This window comes from Atractosteus spatula, chromosome 5 (genome assembly GCF_055471065.1).
Source record: "Atractosteus spatula isolate fAtrSpa1 chromosome 5, fAtrSpa1.hap1, whole genome shotgun sequence".
NCBI lineage: Eukaryota > Metazoa > Chordata > Actinopteri > Semionotiformes > Lepisosteidae > Atractosteus > Atractosteus spatula.
This window is the reverse complement of record NC_142710.1, coordinates 52,915,739-52,929,716: the sequence shown is the minus strand read 5'-3', so window position 1 is coordinate 52,929,716 and position 13,978 is coordinate 52,915,739. Positions and strand designations below refer to the sequence as shown.

At 36.7% G+C, this 13,978-nt stretch overlaps 1 protein-coding gene across 1 annotated transcript in view; it reads left to right on the top strand.

Annotated features, from left to right (window-relative positions):
* Positions 1–13,978, top strand: part of mst1rb (macrophage stimulating 1 receptor b) — a 36,429-nt gene that overhangs the window by 16,713 nt on the left and 5,738 nt on the right. The window contains exons 3-17 of the mRNA XM_088917132.1: positions 3,280–3,453; positions 4,889–5,011; positions 5,412–5,582; positions 5,983–6,143; positions 6,480–6,615; positions 7,018–7,154; positions 7,797–7,976; positions 8,117–8,216; positions 9,462–9,683; positions 10,826–10,972; positions 11,183–11,339; positions 11,659–11,754; positions 12,359–12,559; positions 12,982–13,062; positions 13,707–13,888. Coding sequence (XP_088773258.1) covers positions 3,280–3,453; positions 4,889–5,011; positions 5,412–5,582; positions 5,983–6,143; positions 6,480–6,615; positions 7,018–7,154; positions 7,797–7,976; positions 8,117–8,216; positions 9,462–9,683; positions 10,826–10,972; positions 11,183–11,339; positions 11,659–11,754; positions 12,359–12,559; positions 12,982–13,062; positions 13,707–13,888 — 2,268 coding nt within the window. The remainder of the gene's footprint in view (positions 1–3,279; positions 3,454–4,888; positions 5,012–5,411; positions 5,583–5,982; positions 6,144–6,479; positions 6,616–7,017; positions 7,155–7,796; positions 7,977–8,116; positions 8,217–9,461; positions 9,684–10,825; positions 10,973–11,182; positions 11,340–11,658; positions 11,755–12,358; positions 12,560–12,981; positions 13,063–13,706; positions 13,889–13,978) is intronic.

Below are 13,978 nucleotides of genomic sequence, written 5' to 3'. Positions count from 1 at the left end.
CATAAGTCTCAATGCAGTGGTTTTGCCTTCTGTCCATGTTTGTACTCTTCAAAATGACAGAATATGGAGAGAGCTGCAGGGAAAACCATTTTTTTGCTGGATAATTCTAAAGAAATGTATTTGTTCTTAACATATAAGGAGACAGGAACCAGAGAAGATTCAGGAGATTAAGACATTTGTTATACCAAATTCAAATACGAATGCTCCCTGGTTTATATAAAACTACACTTACACAAATGCAACTTTTAATAAAACCACTGTAATTTTTTTTTTCCAGGGAACTTCTCAAGATCATGTAGGGCTTCTCATAAAATACAACTTCCTTAAACAACTTCTGCTATTTAATCCATTAGTTTTGTTTTCATTCTACAGAGTCTGTTTAATCCAAGCATGATTTTTATTCGTTTCATTACAAAGTATATTAATTACATATTAAAAAATAAGTTCAATAGCAATTGAGGCTCAAGTTAGAAATCGGACTTACAGAACAGTTTCCTCTTACATAAGCCGAGCATTGTCTGTACTGTATAGTTTACCAGTAGTTTCCTAATCATAGAAATATAGAGTAAAAATTACATGTAGAAACTTATTTAGATTTACAAAATTAAATTGCAAATCTATTTCTTTCTGAAACAGTTGGGATCTTGAGTTCTTAAGATGGAGATCTTTCAGAAGATCATATCTTTAAACATTTAAATTAAAGTTTGAGTTTCTGTAACACCACTGTTATGACTATTGATATATTGTGAGGGGTAAATCTCTCCAAGAACTTAAACCTGCCGTGTGTTTGCATAGATATAATTTTTTGGAAGGAACCTTGATTTACACCTCAGAAGGAAGTAGACACGTTGAAGCAGGCTTGCCGACACATTAACTCTGGCAATCAAGTTTTAAGAGGGTGTGAAGAGGTAGTGCTGACAGCAGAAGTGATTCACTGGGAAAGGGGACAGAGCGTGCCTGTGGAATGAGTGTGCTCATTGCTGACAATTTACAATTTATTGGTTCGTAGAATGCCAGCTATTGAAAAGGAAAACAACAGCAATAATGAAAACATCTACAATGAGCAAGTGCTCAGGAAGGCCGGACATATGGTTTTGAAATATCTTCAGAACAGAAAGCAGTTATGTTGAACAGCCTCCTGTAATAACATATTAATTTCCTGTAGAAACTCTTGTTTGCTGTCTTTTCTCCTAGATTGCTGCAGAGCACACCTCTGTTACTGTCACTTTGCCAGCATTGCATAATGTGTACTCTGTTGTCTAACCAGTTCACATATCTGTCAGTTCCCTCTATGGGTATTAAATCGTTCTTCCTTCCTTCAGCTCCTACCTTCCTTCATGTCCACTTCTGTTGCTGAAGCAGGAAGCACTGTGGGGACTCTTTGCTAAAACACCTTAGCCAACTTTCCATGTATTGTCTAATGAATCCCAAAAGGCAAGCCTCTCTCGCTGGAGATTTCCACAATCCTGGCATTGAAGAAAAAAAGTATTTTATTTCAAGAAAGCAGACAATTACTTATATGTGCGCCTACATAGAAGTGTCTTTTAATAGAAGTATTTTTTTTTGTCTGAAATCCTACTTTAAAGACTATGCATAGCCTGGTGTACTGGTGAGGGGGACAGTTATGTAAGGTAAGGCGGATATTATCAGAACACTTTCCTGTTTGAGTTCCTGTGCAGTGCTTTAGGTTTTAGTTAAACCTAAATCATTAATCATTTACTTTTGGATTACTAACACAGGGTGTAATGTAGCAGGACTGATAAGCATTAGAGTGCATTCAATTCAGCTGCATCGAGAAATTATAGACGAATGAAGCAATTTGGAAACAGTGGAGAAAGACAGCACGACAAGAGAAAAAACTCAATTGTGCAATTCCTGCAACTAGAAGAATATTGTGAAAAATTGAGAGATAACTGGTGATGAGACAAACCATTGGGTAATAATTATAAGTCACTTTTAGTTCATTTACAAACAACACTCATCAACTCTCAGAAAAATATCAGGAAAGGGCATTCATAACAACCAGCTGACAGCTAACAGCAAATGTTGACTGATGGAGGGACTTCTTAGATAAAATATTTAGACATTTACTCGGGCAAGTTTCTGCTATAAAATATCTCTATTAGCTTAGGAGACAGATTTTAAAACATCTGTGATTTGCTAGGATTCAGGTTTGCACCTCATCATGCATGCTCACATTAGGTGGCACTGGAGAATTACAAGATGTCTCACAAGTTGTCTTGTTGGAAATAGTTTGCCTTCATGCCATAACAGTAGCTAAAAACTTAATTCAAAGCCAGGTGCCAATTTCAACACTTAGGTAAAGGGCAGCTGGGCAGCACATTTCTTGTTCATATATGATATACCTGTAAAGAGAGAAGGAGGTTTGTATTGTGTTTATCTTAATTTAAGGACAAAGCTTCAACAGGATTTGTGCTGTATTTCTGACAGTTATCACCTTTCCTAATGTTGCTTTAAATTGTTTCCATTAATTGCTAATGTTTAGCAGTTAGATGTGATGGCTATGACATAGCAGTTTCCTTATTTGGAAAGATTATACACAAATATTCCACTGGTCTTCCCTTTTCTATGAAAACAACTACTTTTGATGGTAAATATGGTCAATTTAACAAGAACTGGCAGTATGTTTGATGCGGTATATATTTTTTTTGTCAGTGACACATTAAAGTAGAGTTTAATTGTTTCAAAATCATGTGTTTACCTGCTGGTTTCTGCAAAGTTTACATATGCTGTTAGTGAAATATTTTCGTTTAGTAATGTTTTAATGTTTTCCATTAGTTTGTGGAGATATGTAATCTATATTCATTATAGATTGTATTAGACTTTACAGTTTTCAAAGGAATTCTGTGGGAAGTGGCAGAATTGCTTCTTTACTAGTATTATTAAAAATAAATTCCCTATAGTAGATCTGTCGAGCACTGAAATATTGATGTAATCACATTTCTGTATTTGTAATGATTTACAAGGGAAATGAGTCTTTAAACAGGAAATTATACTCACTTACCAAACACTGGGAACAATGATTCAAATATGTCAAACTAAATGACTCTCTCAGTGACACTATTATGTATCTTTAATCATGTGCTGATTTATACTGTACATGTTCATGAATTAATTTAGCCTTTTCACCTCAGAACATCAGTGATTCAGTATAACTCTCGTTCAGGAAAAATAGATTGCTCAAGTTGTGGAAAAGATGCCAAACCCATGCGTTTACCCAATGTGTGCCATAGTATTTCCTTGATTTGTGTGTTTCAGCTCGAGACCAATGTAAGCTGCCCGGACCAACCCACCATGGTGGCCCAGCCCTTCTACAGAGTGGATCTCTTCAATGGGAACATGAAGGACGTTCTACTGACATCTGTGCTGGTCACTCCTATCAATGACAAAACAGTAGCACATATTGGGACATCAGAAGGGAGGCTTTTGCAGGTATAGTGTGGAGTATTAACCAAAGATGGACCTGCCTCCTTTATAGATTTTCACCTTCTATCTTTAATTGTGGGAGGGGATGCTGTATCTTTAGTCACAAAGGTTCAACAATGAAGGTTTGCTCTGTTTCATTGCTAGACCTCTTCAGTAATCCTTCTAATTTGTGGGAAAACCCAGAGCAACGAATATGTTTTTAATATTTTCGGAAGAAATGATGAGAAAAAACAACAAACACAAAAACAAACGAATGTGAGATGATGATGTATTAGATGATTCGTGTTTCTGCCCTCTTAGAGCCTTTGCAAATAGTTTTGTGTCCAAGTTTGATAATGTAGCAATTATGGCTTGAGCCTTCAAGTGCGACACATCAGTTAGAGCTGATATAAGATCTCTATGCAATGAGTTTGTTCGCCATGAAAATTTGATAGGATTGTTGGTATTAACTTTACAACTTCTAAAGCAAGGTGCAATAAAATTGGCTCTTACATCTAGTTTGAACAGCTGCCTTTAGCTGTTTAATCTATGCAGAATTGAACTAATCCAAAAGACAGATCAAAAAAATATGGCTACATAAAAATCAAGCTCCACTCTCTATTTTGAATACAAGAGCAATATATTTTATACTCTCATATTTTACTCTTTATTGAAAACTATGAGCTGCTTTTCAAAGAAGTTCAAGTTCAAGAAGTTCAAGGCAAGGCAATGCTTGCCAGGATAGGCTCTGGTGTGTATTCTGTATTCAACTCTGTATTGGATAAAATGGTTAGAAAGTGGATGGATATTAAAGGAATAAATCTCGCCAATGTAGTGCATTTACGTTTTGGGCCACCTGATGGATGACCTGTTGGCTAGTATACCCAAAGAGTTTAAAAATAAACACCAAGCCCTCAAGCGCCAGAATCAATATACAGTAGATCCTGTGTGCTCTTTCAACTTCAGTGCTTCTGTCCATAGCTTAGTCATAGTAGCCTTTTTCTTAGACATTTGTGTGCAAAATTGATTGGATCATTTTCCTTGGTCCTTCCAACAAACCAACAATATTCAAATTATGCTGGCAGTTTCAGCCCTCCAAATTCAATTTAAGCAACAGGGCTTCATATGTGGGAGCCTATGATGGAAGGTAGTATTACTTTTGAAAACTAGACAGTGTAGAATTCTTCCATGGCAGGAGATGCACTCTTTTGGTGTAGTGGAGTTCGAAGCATATACTGTAACATGTGACACTGGGTATACTTTTAAGTTTGTGAGTAGTTGTGATAGATTCCTGACAGGGCAGAGCTGACCTGCACCTACAGTATATATACATGAGCTAAAAACGAGCACAGTGTTTCAGATGGAATAATTGTGCCTTGAAAAATAAAAGTAAATAGGGTCTATAATAACCATAATGTACTGACATATTGTCTAACGGGCTCTTTTCATTTCTGTTTTGCAGCTTGTCCTGAGAAGAACAAGCCCAATTATCTTTGCTAATTACTCCCTGGAGCAGAATCAGCCAGTGTCTTCAATAGCCTCTGATTACACATCAGACTCCTTGCTATTTGTTATTGGTAACAAGGTATTTTAACCGCTATCAACCCAAACTAAAAAAAAAGACGCAATCAATACTATGAACCCCATATTAAAACAGATGTAATTTTATTAGCAGGTTGGTATGTCTTGCAATTTACAAATGAATCATGCATATTCTACTTTCCACACAGGGATTTTTGTACTGTGGAGGTAGCATGGGAGAAATACTGTATGCAGATGCATGACCCATGTATTGTGTATCAGTAATCATGGGAGACCACTGCCAAACTAATGCTTGTGAGAACTCACATATTTGCTCCCACTACAGTTGATGTGTTGACACAAATCATAATATAAACTTGTGTTTAGTTATTGTGTTTAATTAGTCACAACAGACTCTTCTTTAGGGTATCAGAACTGGTTCACAGCCTGTCTTTTGATTGCAGATGATCAAAGTGCCTAAAAGAGGACCAGGTTGTCGGCACTTTCTCATATGTAGCTCCTGCCTGGCTGCCCCAGAGTTCATGGGCTGTGGCTGGTGTGATGGGGTTTGTACCTGGAAACAAGAGTGTTCCACCCAGTGGAGAAACGATTCATGTCCACCAGTCATCACTGAGGTATTGGAGAGGGACCTTTATTTCTGAATTTGTACTTTGAAATTTGAACTTCTGATGTTGGTTTTGCTTTAGTCTGACCTGAAGTTATTGAACCTCTCTATTGTTTACCAAAAAGGAATTAAACTATTGTGTTTATCAGTTAAAATAAAACAAAATGAATCCAATTATTGTCATTATTTACAAATCTAGCCACAGATATGACCCATTAAATTGAATGTAAAAAAATATCAGTGATGTTCACATTATAAGTATTATAAGTAGAGTTATATTTTGCTCAGTTTGCTATTGAAAATGAGGAATGTATCATTTCTCATTCTTACAGATATGTGGAGTTTATTTTAGATTGAAACTGGGTATATATTACGCATAAATAGATAACGTGTTTCTGTTGCTGTTCCAGTTCTTTCCAAAGACAGCACCTCCTGATGGCAACACAGAACTGTCACTGTGTGGATGGGATCTCCAGTCCTCACCGAAAGCCGCCATGAGTGCCAGAAATCATAAAGTGAATGTGGGGCAAACAGCCTGTGTGGTACTGCCCAACAAGAGCAGCAACACCCAGTGAGTGTCCACAAGGCACTAAGCCATCTCATGTCTTAGCTTGGGATGTGCATTTCAATCAATACACATCTGTGTTTTGAGTCCACAGAAATTAACAGCTTTTTATAAAAATTAGCATTTGTAGTGAGTATATAGAAGTGGGTATTTGACCTTCAAAATGTACATCTCAAAGAAAAGATGTTCGTTTGGTCTTTTTTGCAGTTACAAGGAAGGACTACAAAAGACATACTGACTGGAGTCTTTATTAATGTACAGCTTTATTCGCTAAGAATATCGTAGTGCACTAGGACTTTATTGGAAGATAAATTATTTCACTTGATTATTTTTCTTTCCTAGACTGGTTTGCCAGATTGAGTCAGGAGCTAATGAGCTGTCTCAGCCTCTGCAGATCACTGTTGAAGTCCATGAAGCAAAAGTGGAAGGTCGATATTCTATCGATGGAAAGGCACAGATCGAGCAGTTTATCTTTGTGGTAATATGTCTAATTAGCTTTCCCATTGAAGGCTAGACAGTTTTACTCTGGTTAAAAAATACCTTTTTACAAGTGTATATATTTTTTAATCTGCATTCTTCATTATTCCATTATATACTCAGGATGTATACATTGCCTATGGCACATAATAGTCAGAAGTGTATTTATAAAAATAGGTTTCTCAACAATAACATGGTTTTAGTCAGCATGGAGTGTAATTCAGAGTAGGAGGAGCTGAGCAGTAAGAAATGCCACATAAATAAAACAAGTGGCAGGCAAAATACAGCCTCTAACATGAGGAAGAGGCACCTTTACACTGTAAATTAAGGTTTAAAAAACTACAGTATAACTCAAAGTGTTCTCATTGTTGATGCATGTTTCTGACTTGTCATCTTTGTCCAGGAACCCAATATCACTGAGATCCAGCCGGACTTTGGGCCCATTGTAGGAGGGACCATGATAACAGTGATTGGGCCTTACCTGGATTCAGGAAAACACAGGAGAGTCCTTCTTGATGATAAGGACTGCCAAATCAAGAGGTAGCAACATTTAGATTGTGATCAAATGTCTGTACAATTGAAATTATGGCTCTCTGTGGCTGTTAACAAGTATTGCCCTTAGTAAAGCTAATCCTTGCCAGCACATTTCCCATAACATTGTCTTATTCCCATAATCTTTTAAAATCCGTTTCTCTCTTGCTTGTGTTGTTTATCGGTTAGTCCCTGGTACCCTGTCTTCAAGCTTGACTCTACATAGTATTTTGCTGTGTTTGTTTTCACCAGGAACACATAATGATGTCTAAACTTGTCGCAACACTTACAGTATATTATTTACACCTTTGTACATTACTCCTTTTAATTTTTTTTTGGATAAGTGCTAAATTGTACTCTGGGCAGAGGTTTTATCACACTTCCTTTTGAATTACTTTAACTCGTTACAGAATCTTTGATGAGTTCCATTGTTGCGTAGTGATGATCTTTGTGCCTCTGGATTCATGCAAAACAAACTCAAAATAAAATGTGTGTTTGTATTTTAAACTGCAGATTTAAAATAAATGTTTTGTACTTGCAGACCATTTAATATGTCCTTAATCTGTCATGAACTGAAGACAACGAACTTGCACAAGAATAACTTGGCCATATACTCGACAGTAGCTAATTGCTCTTGTCTGGTCCTTTCAGTGTTTTGCAGATAGAAGGGGGGGCCTCTTCAATCACTTGCGTTGCTCCTGAAGTGGAAGCTGTGAAAGATGCTGTTCTGGTGGTGAAGATTGATGCAGCTCAAGCGCCTACCACTAAAGTATTCCACTATAAGCCAACACCATCCATTTCCCAGATCCTTCCGTACTGTAGCTTTGACAAGTAAGTGTGGTTGTGGAGGTGCTCTGCTCCAAGAGATGTTTTTTTCTTCAAAAGATTTTTTTTAACTTGTATATTGTTTTCTCTTGAAAATGGATTCAGCTGTATAATGTTTAACATTTCTGTGTTGTCCTCTGACACAGGGGATCGAATATTACTATTAAAGGAGAAAATCTGGATTCTGTCTACAAGACTGTCATAATGTTTCAGCCTACAGAGAAAACCCTAAAGCCTGTGTTTAAGGTGATCACTAGTCTTAATGCATTTTCCCCAGATCTGTCTGTTGGCTTTATTGAATATCAATAGCTCTTCTGATAGACCATGTCATTATATTATATTATAGTGTTTAAGTCATTTAGAAGCACAGAGTATGTGTTCATTTGTAGCTCACACAAATGAAAAATTAGCAAGTTTCCGTACATAAAGTAGTGTGGTTCTATCTCCACTATTTTCCTGAAAGAAGATTTTATCAGGGAATGAGCACTTCAATTCTCTATAGTCCTCCAGTTTATCATAGTAACAAGTTTGTATTTATATATTTAAACTAACATTGATGCAGGATTTATTTATATTTTTCCATGATCTGATTTAAAATCTAGAAATTTAAATTACCTTTTTAAATTGCCTTTTTAGTACACAATATCTGAACATTGACTTATATCGATTCTGCTTTCTGTGTACTTGAGATGAGATGGGGCAAAAATGAGATGGGGCAAAATCTATCAATTTTATAAGACATGCAAAATAAACTTGATAGATTTTAAAAATTCAAATGTATAAAATGCTGATGCTGTAAACTTTTCTTAATAAGACTTCATATGTGCCCATTTGTTCACGTTACTTTTTTCCTTTTCAATTCCACTATTGCCTTAAATACACACCTGATTCTCAGCTTCGTAGCTACAGTTGAAAAAAAAATACTTAATTTTAATTGGATGTAGTTTTTAAATGAAGTAAAAACTAAAATTTTAGCTTTAAGAACTTCAGTAATACTACAAGAAGGAAAAAAACAGAAGTCCAATAAACATTTATTCATTGAGTATCATCTCTGACACAAGTACATAAAATTAAAACAAAATGACATAATCAGTTCATTTAAGATCTTTAGCTTTGTAAAGTGAAGACAATGCAGAAGATTATGTGTTCAAGGAATGCTTGTTTTGTTTGTCTCAATTTATTGTGTCCTGTTCATTGTCAGACTCACTGACCTTATCTTAAACACATCTTGATGATCATACTGAGCATAGCAATGTTTTTTTACCATTTTAAATTACCATAATAAATTACTTCACTCTTGCCTGTGCCATTCTTTTATATTTTAAAAGCCATGGAGCTGAAGTTCAAAGCCTAAAATGTTTGCTTCTTTATATGAAATGTCAACAGACATAACATACAAGTGAATAGAATGTTCAAGTAATTGTTTACTCTTTTAAATATACTGATGTTCTATACTTGAGTGAAAATGACTTCACCGTACTTTCTCCTCAGGAGTGTAAAACTGCCTCAAGCCCCACACAGATGGAATGTGAGACCCCCTTTTTATCACTTAGGGAGGATAAAGAGAAAGGGGAACTCTCTGTAAACATGGACGGACCTGTTGAGCTATGGAGAAGGAAGTTTTGGTACTTTCCTGATGCAGAAGTTATCCCCTTCGAACATCAAGACAATATTTTACGCCTGCATCCTGATCAGGATGAAGTGTCTTTACATGTATGTAAGCTGTAATTCTGCCTGCATTTGGATACTTGGGGCATACAGGAATAAAACAAGTAGCTGATAGTAGTGGTTCAAACCCAGTTTGGACCAAATGCTCTGCAGTCATCCATGCAGGACGTAAAGAATTCAAAAATTTGAAAGAATGTATAGAATCTTGAAAAACTAAGAAAAAAACATATTTGGGAGAACAGTTATTTATTTTGCAGGTTGGCATTTTTTAGCGCTGTGGTTTCTCTAAAGGAAGCACATTGTTGTAGTTATGATGTGTGTTTATTCTGAGATTATGGCTTCCAAGTTGCTGAAGCAGAAAGCAGTGTTCGGTGTGTACAGTACATGACGTCCCACAGCCCAGATTTCTCTGCTCTGAGATGATGTCATCTTTGCCATGTCTTACCATAGTAAACAAACCCTTATGACTTACAGTGAGTTAGTTTTCAGGGTTGTCATATAAAGCCACTTAATACCTAAAGATTTTGCAAACTCTGTAGTGGACACTATGAGGCTCATAGTGTCAGTGTGAAATGGATTGCACTTCTGAAGACTAGATCAGGTAGTAAAGGAACAAGTAATAGGTTTATTCCATGCTGAGAAGAGAAAAAAGTAAACACAACGTTTCGGCTGTGGAGCCTTCTTCGGGTGTGAGAAAGACAGAGCAGACAGCAAAGATTAAATAGCATAGGAGAACGTGTTTACATTCTTCTTTTTTCAGCATGGAATAAACCTATTATGTGTTCCTTTGCAGCCTACACATGCTGACGCAGCTACCCACCTGAACTAGATCAGGTAGTTTTCAGTGATGGTGTCAGAAAGCAGGCCAAGATTTGGGGAAATGTTAAACGATTTGTTTATTAAGTTAAATAAAAATGTCAATATTCATTAAATACAAATAAAAACAGAAATAAAACATCACAAAAATGTTAGCTAAGAATGTTAGCTCCTTAGATCAGCTTTGACTAGAAGTATCAGGAATGTCAGTACTGTCATATGTTTTTTTAGTCATGCTACATATCTGAAAAAAAGTAATCAGTCTATTATCCAAAAACAAAATCCGAGCAACTCAGGTTCTCCTTCTTAAGCACACAAAGATCGAAAACTTGAAGACAATTGTTAAAGCATAAGCAATTTTTTATTTCCAGCACAAGAAGCTGAACTTGGTGAGTTCATGCATGAAAGTCATAATGACAGTGGGAGGAGTTGACTGTAATGCTAGAGTCCTGGACAATGAAATTACCTGCAGGATTCCCAAAAACGTCATCATTACCAATGAAGGTTTGCCTGTAAAGGTGAGCTACTGCTGCTGCTGAAGCACATTGTTCAACCCATTGGAAAATTCCTCAGAATAAACGCTGTTAAATGGTAATAATATACAGTATCTTAGTGACTTCCTGGTTTCTTAGTAAAGTTGTAAAATAGAACAAGCAAAAAATAAGAAAATATTATTAACAAAATAGTAGTCTAAATTAGCTGCTTAAAGTTCTTGTTGTGTTTCTCAGATCTCCATCAATGGACAAATTCAGTACCTGGGTAGAGTGGTCATTGTGAATGAGAGCCAGCCTGTGGTGGGAATTGTGCTGGGCATCCTCATGGCTCTGTTGGTTGGGGCCGTACTTGCCTTCGTGGTAATGAAACACTTAAGGAAAAAGAAGAAAGGTAAAGGCAGTTTTCCTTATTGTTTTTTGACTTAAATCCTTTTATGTTACAAGAAAGACTTAAGACACAGAAATGGCATAGTCATGGTCATGTCATAGTCTTGGAGGTCAGAATGCTATGTGCTATTTGCAGAACAAAACAGAAAATCTAAAACTTCGTTCTAGATTATTGAATTTTTTTATATAGTATTTCGAACAACATTGCCAGATGTCGAGACCAGGATGTACAACCATTTTTATTGGCTGGTTTCCGGTGAGCTTGATAGAACAGTGATGTGTTTCAGCATGTACTGATCATAAACGCATTTTACATTTTTCAGCTGCCACGGCAGAGAACCATTTATTGACTTTTCGTGACACCGATCATAACAGAGCTGGCTCTCAGTTAGACTCCCCAGTGGGTGATTACAGACGAGGTAAGACTTCTGCATGTTCTCGAGTTGTGTTATCTTGTGCTCTATAACAACAAACAATATATGGAGATTGCATGCTTAACAAGGTGAAATACAGTAATTCAGCATTGCTTTATTTTTCCTTCCACTGTGAAGCACATTACAAAGAATGTAAGACTGCCCCCTTTGCCCTTTGTCTTTCCCTTAACTCTTAACCTCTTTGTAAATAGAAAATAAAAAAGTCTGCTCAACCTCTATGACATAAGTCAAAACTGCATGAAGGTAATCAACAGCATTTTTGTTGGTTTTCTTCTTTGCTTAACAAGAAAATAACATACATTTAAGATATTTTTAGGACAATTAATTAAGAAAACTGTTCTGGAAAGCTGCTTTTCTGTATTTCTGAGTGGGTTGTGACCTTAAAACCATTTCTGTTCATGATGGTGCTTTTTTAAAAAAAATCTTGGATGGATTTTAAAGGATTTAAATCGCACACAGCAGCAGGTTCAACAGGAATTTTTGGTGTTCAAGTAAGAACACTGAGAAACTGCGTTCATGTTCTCTTCATCCTGTCTGTTGCTCTTCATGCTCACAGTAAGGGTAACCCTGATACTGTGTCTGCCCCCAGAACTGACCAGCACAAACTCTGTAGGGGTGACCATTCCAGGCCTGATCTACACTGGCAGGCATGAGGCTTCTCTAATGCCACTCCTGCCTCCTGAGAAGATCTCGATCACCAGTTTCCGTCCAGAGCTCCTAGAAGAAGTAAAGGATGTGCTGATTCCAGCCAACATGCTCAAAGTGCATCAGGACCAAATCATTGGAAAGGGTGGGACTTCTTCTTTTTAAATATTTCAGTATATTTATATTATATCAAATACTGGCACATCATGGAGCAGTTTGGCTTCAGCTGACTGTATATATCATACTGACTATATATGATCATAGAATGTATGAACAGCGGTCAGCTCCAGTATTTTCTATTGAGCACAGGATATCATCTATTCATTATAGATTCAAAAACTTAATTGCTTTTTAATTTTAATGATTAAATCTGTGCACCTATCCCTACATTTATGAATGCAATTCATTCCTTGAAAACTGTATGTAAGATCCAACATTAGTCCCATAGTTTACAAGATGTTAGAATATTATAGTTCAGGTTTTATGTTGAAAGTATCTTCTGGGTAGAAAGGAGATTCTAGCTACTGATAAGTTATTATCGAGAACTGTTTTCCTTTCATGTTTCAGGTCATTTTGGAATAGTTTACCATGGATATTTAAAGGACCCTCAAAACAGAGAAATCCATTGTGCGGTTAAGTCACTGAACAGTAAGTACAAATCTGTTATGTGTCTGCATGCTTGATACATTGTCTTTGGTAATGGATTCTATAGAATATGTAGATCCTATAGAGTAGATATTGGGATGGGGTGAGGGGTTGTGTAGGAGTTAATGAGTATATAGTATAGAGTATAGAGTGATTATAGAAAAGACTTAGGAGGCAAGAGCTAGGAGGCAAGTCAGCAATAACATCCTTAGACTCAGAATGTGAGCACAGCTTACTGCATATAAGAAGCTTGTGCCTACTGTTGAGAGCATAACTGCAGATCCTTCTAAGGCAAATTGTTAGATTAAAATAAATAATTTTCAAAGCTTTGTTGGCAAGGTTGGATGAAAGGAATGAAAAAACAACATTTATTTGAACTTTAAACATTATTGGAGTAGTACAAATATCATCGATTGAAGACAAGTGAAGGATGTTAACTAAAGTAGTTTAATTGTTTTCAAAGGGTTGTCAGTTGAAATATAATATATTCAGACAGCAAGTTTGAATAATTGACATGTCAGGAGAAAAGCAGAGAACTGTGAAGTTTCATAATCATTTTCTTAAGTTATAACTTCCCCAGTGCAGAGCTCCATCAAGAAAGTCGTTGAGTGGCCTTTCTTACCTGAGCTGAGGTCCTGTTGTTTTAGGAATCACTGATGTGGAGGAGGTGGAGCAGTTCCTGAAGGAAGGCATCCTGATGAAGGGTTTCCATCACAGCAATGTGTTGTCCTTGCTGGGCATCCTGCTGCCCAATGAAGGCCTGCCTCTGGTGGTGCTACCCTACATGAAGCACGGAGACCTGCGACACTTCATCCGCTCTGAGCACCGGGTGAGAACTCCAGAGCTGGCTCGACAGTACGCTGATAGCAAGCTTAGACATCTCCTGTTTATCTTGAGGATGTGTCACAGCCTTTCTCTT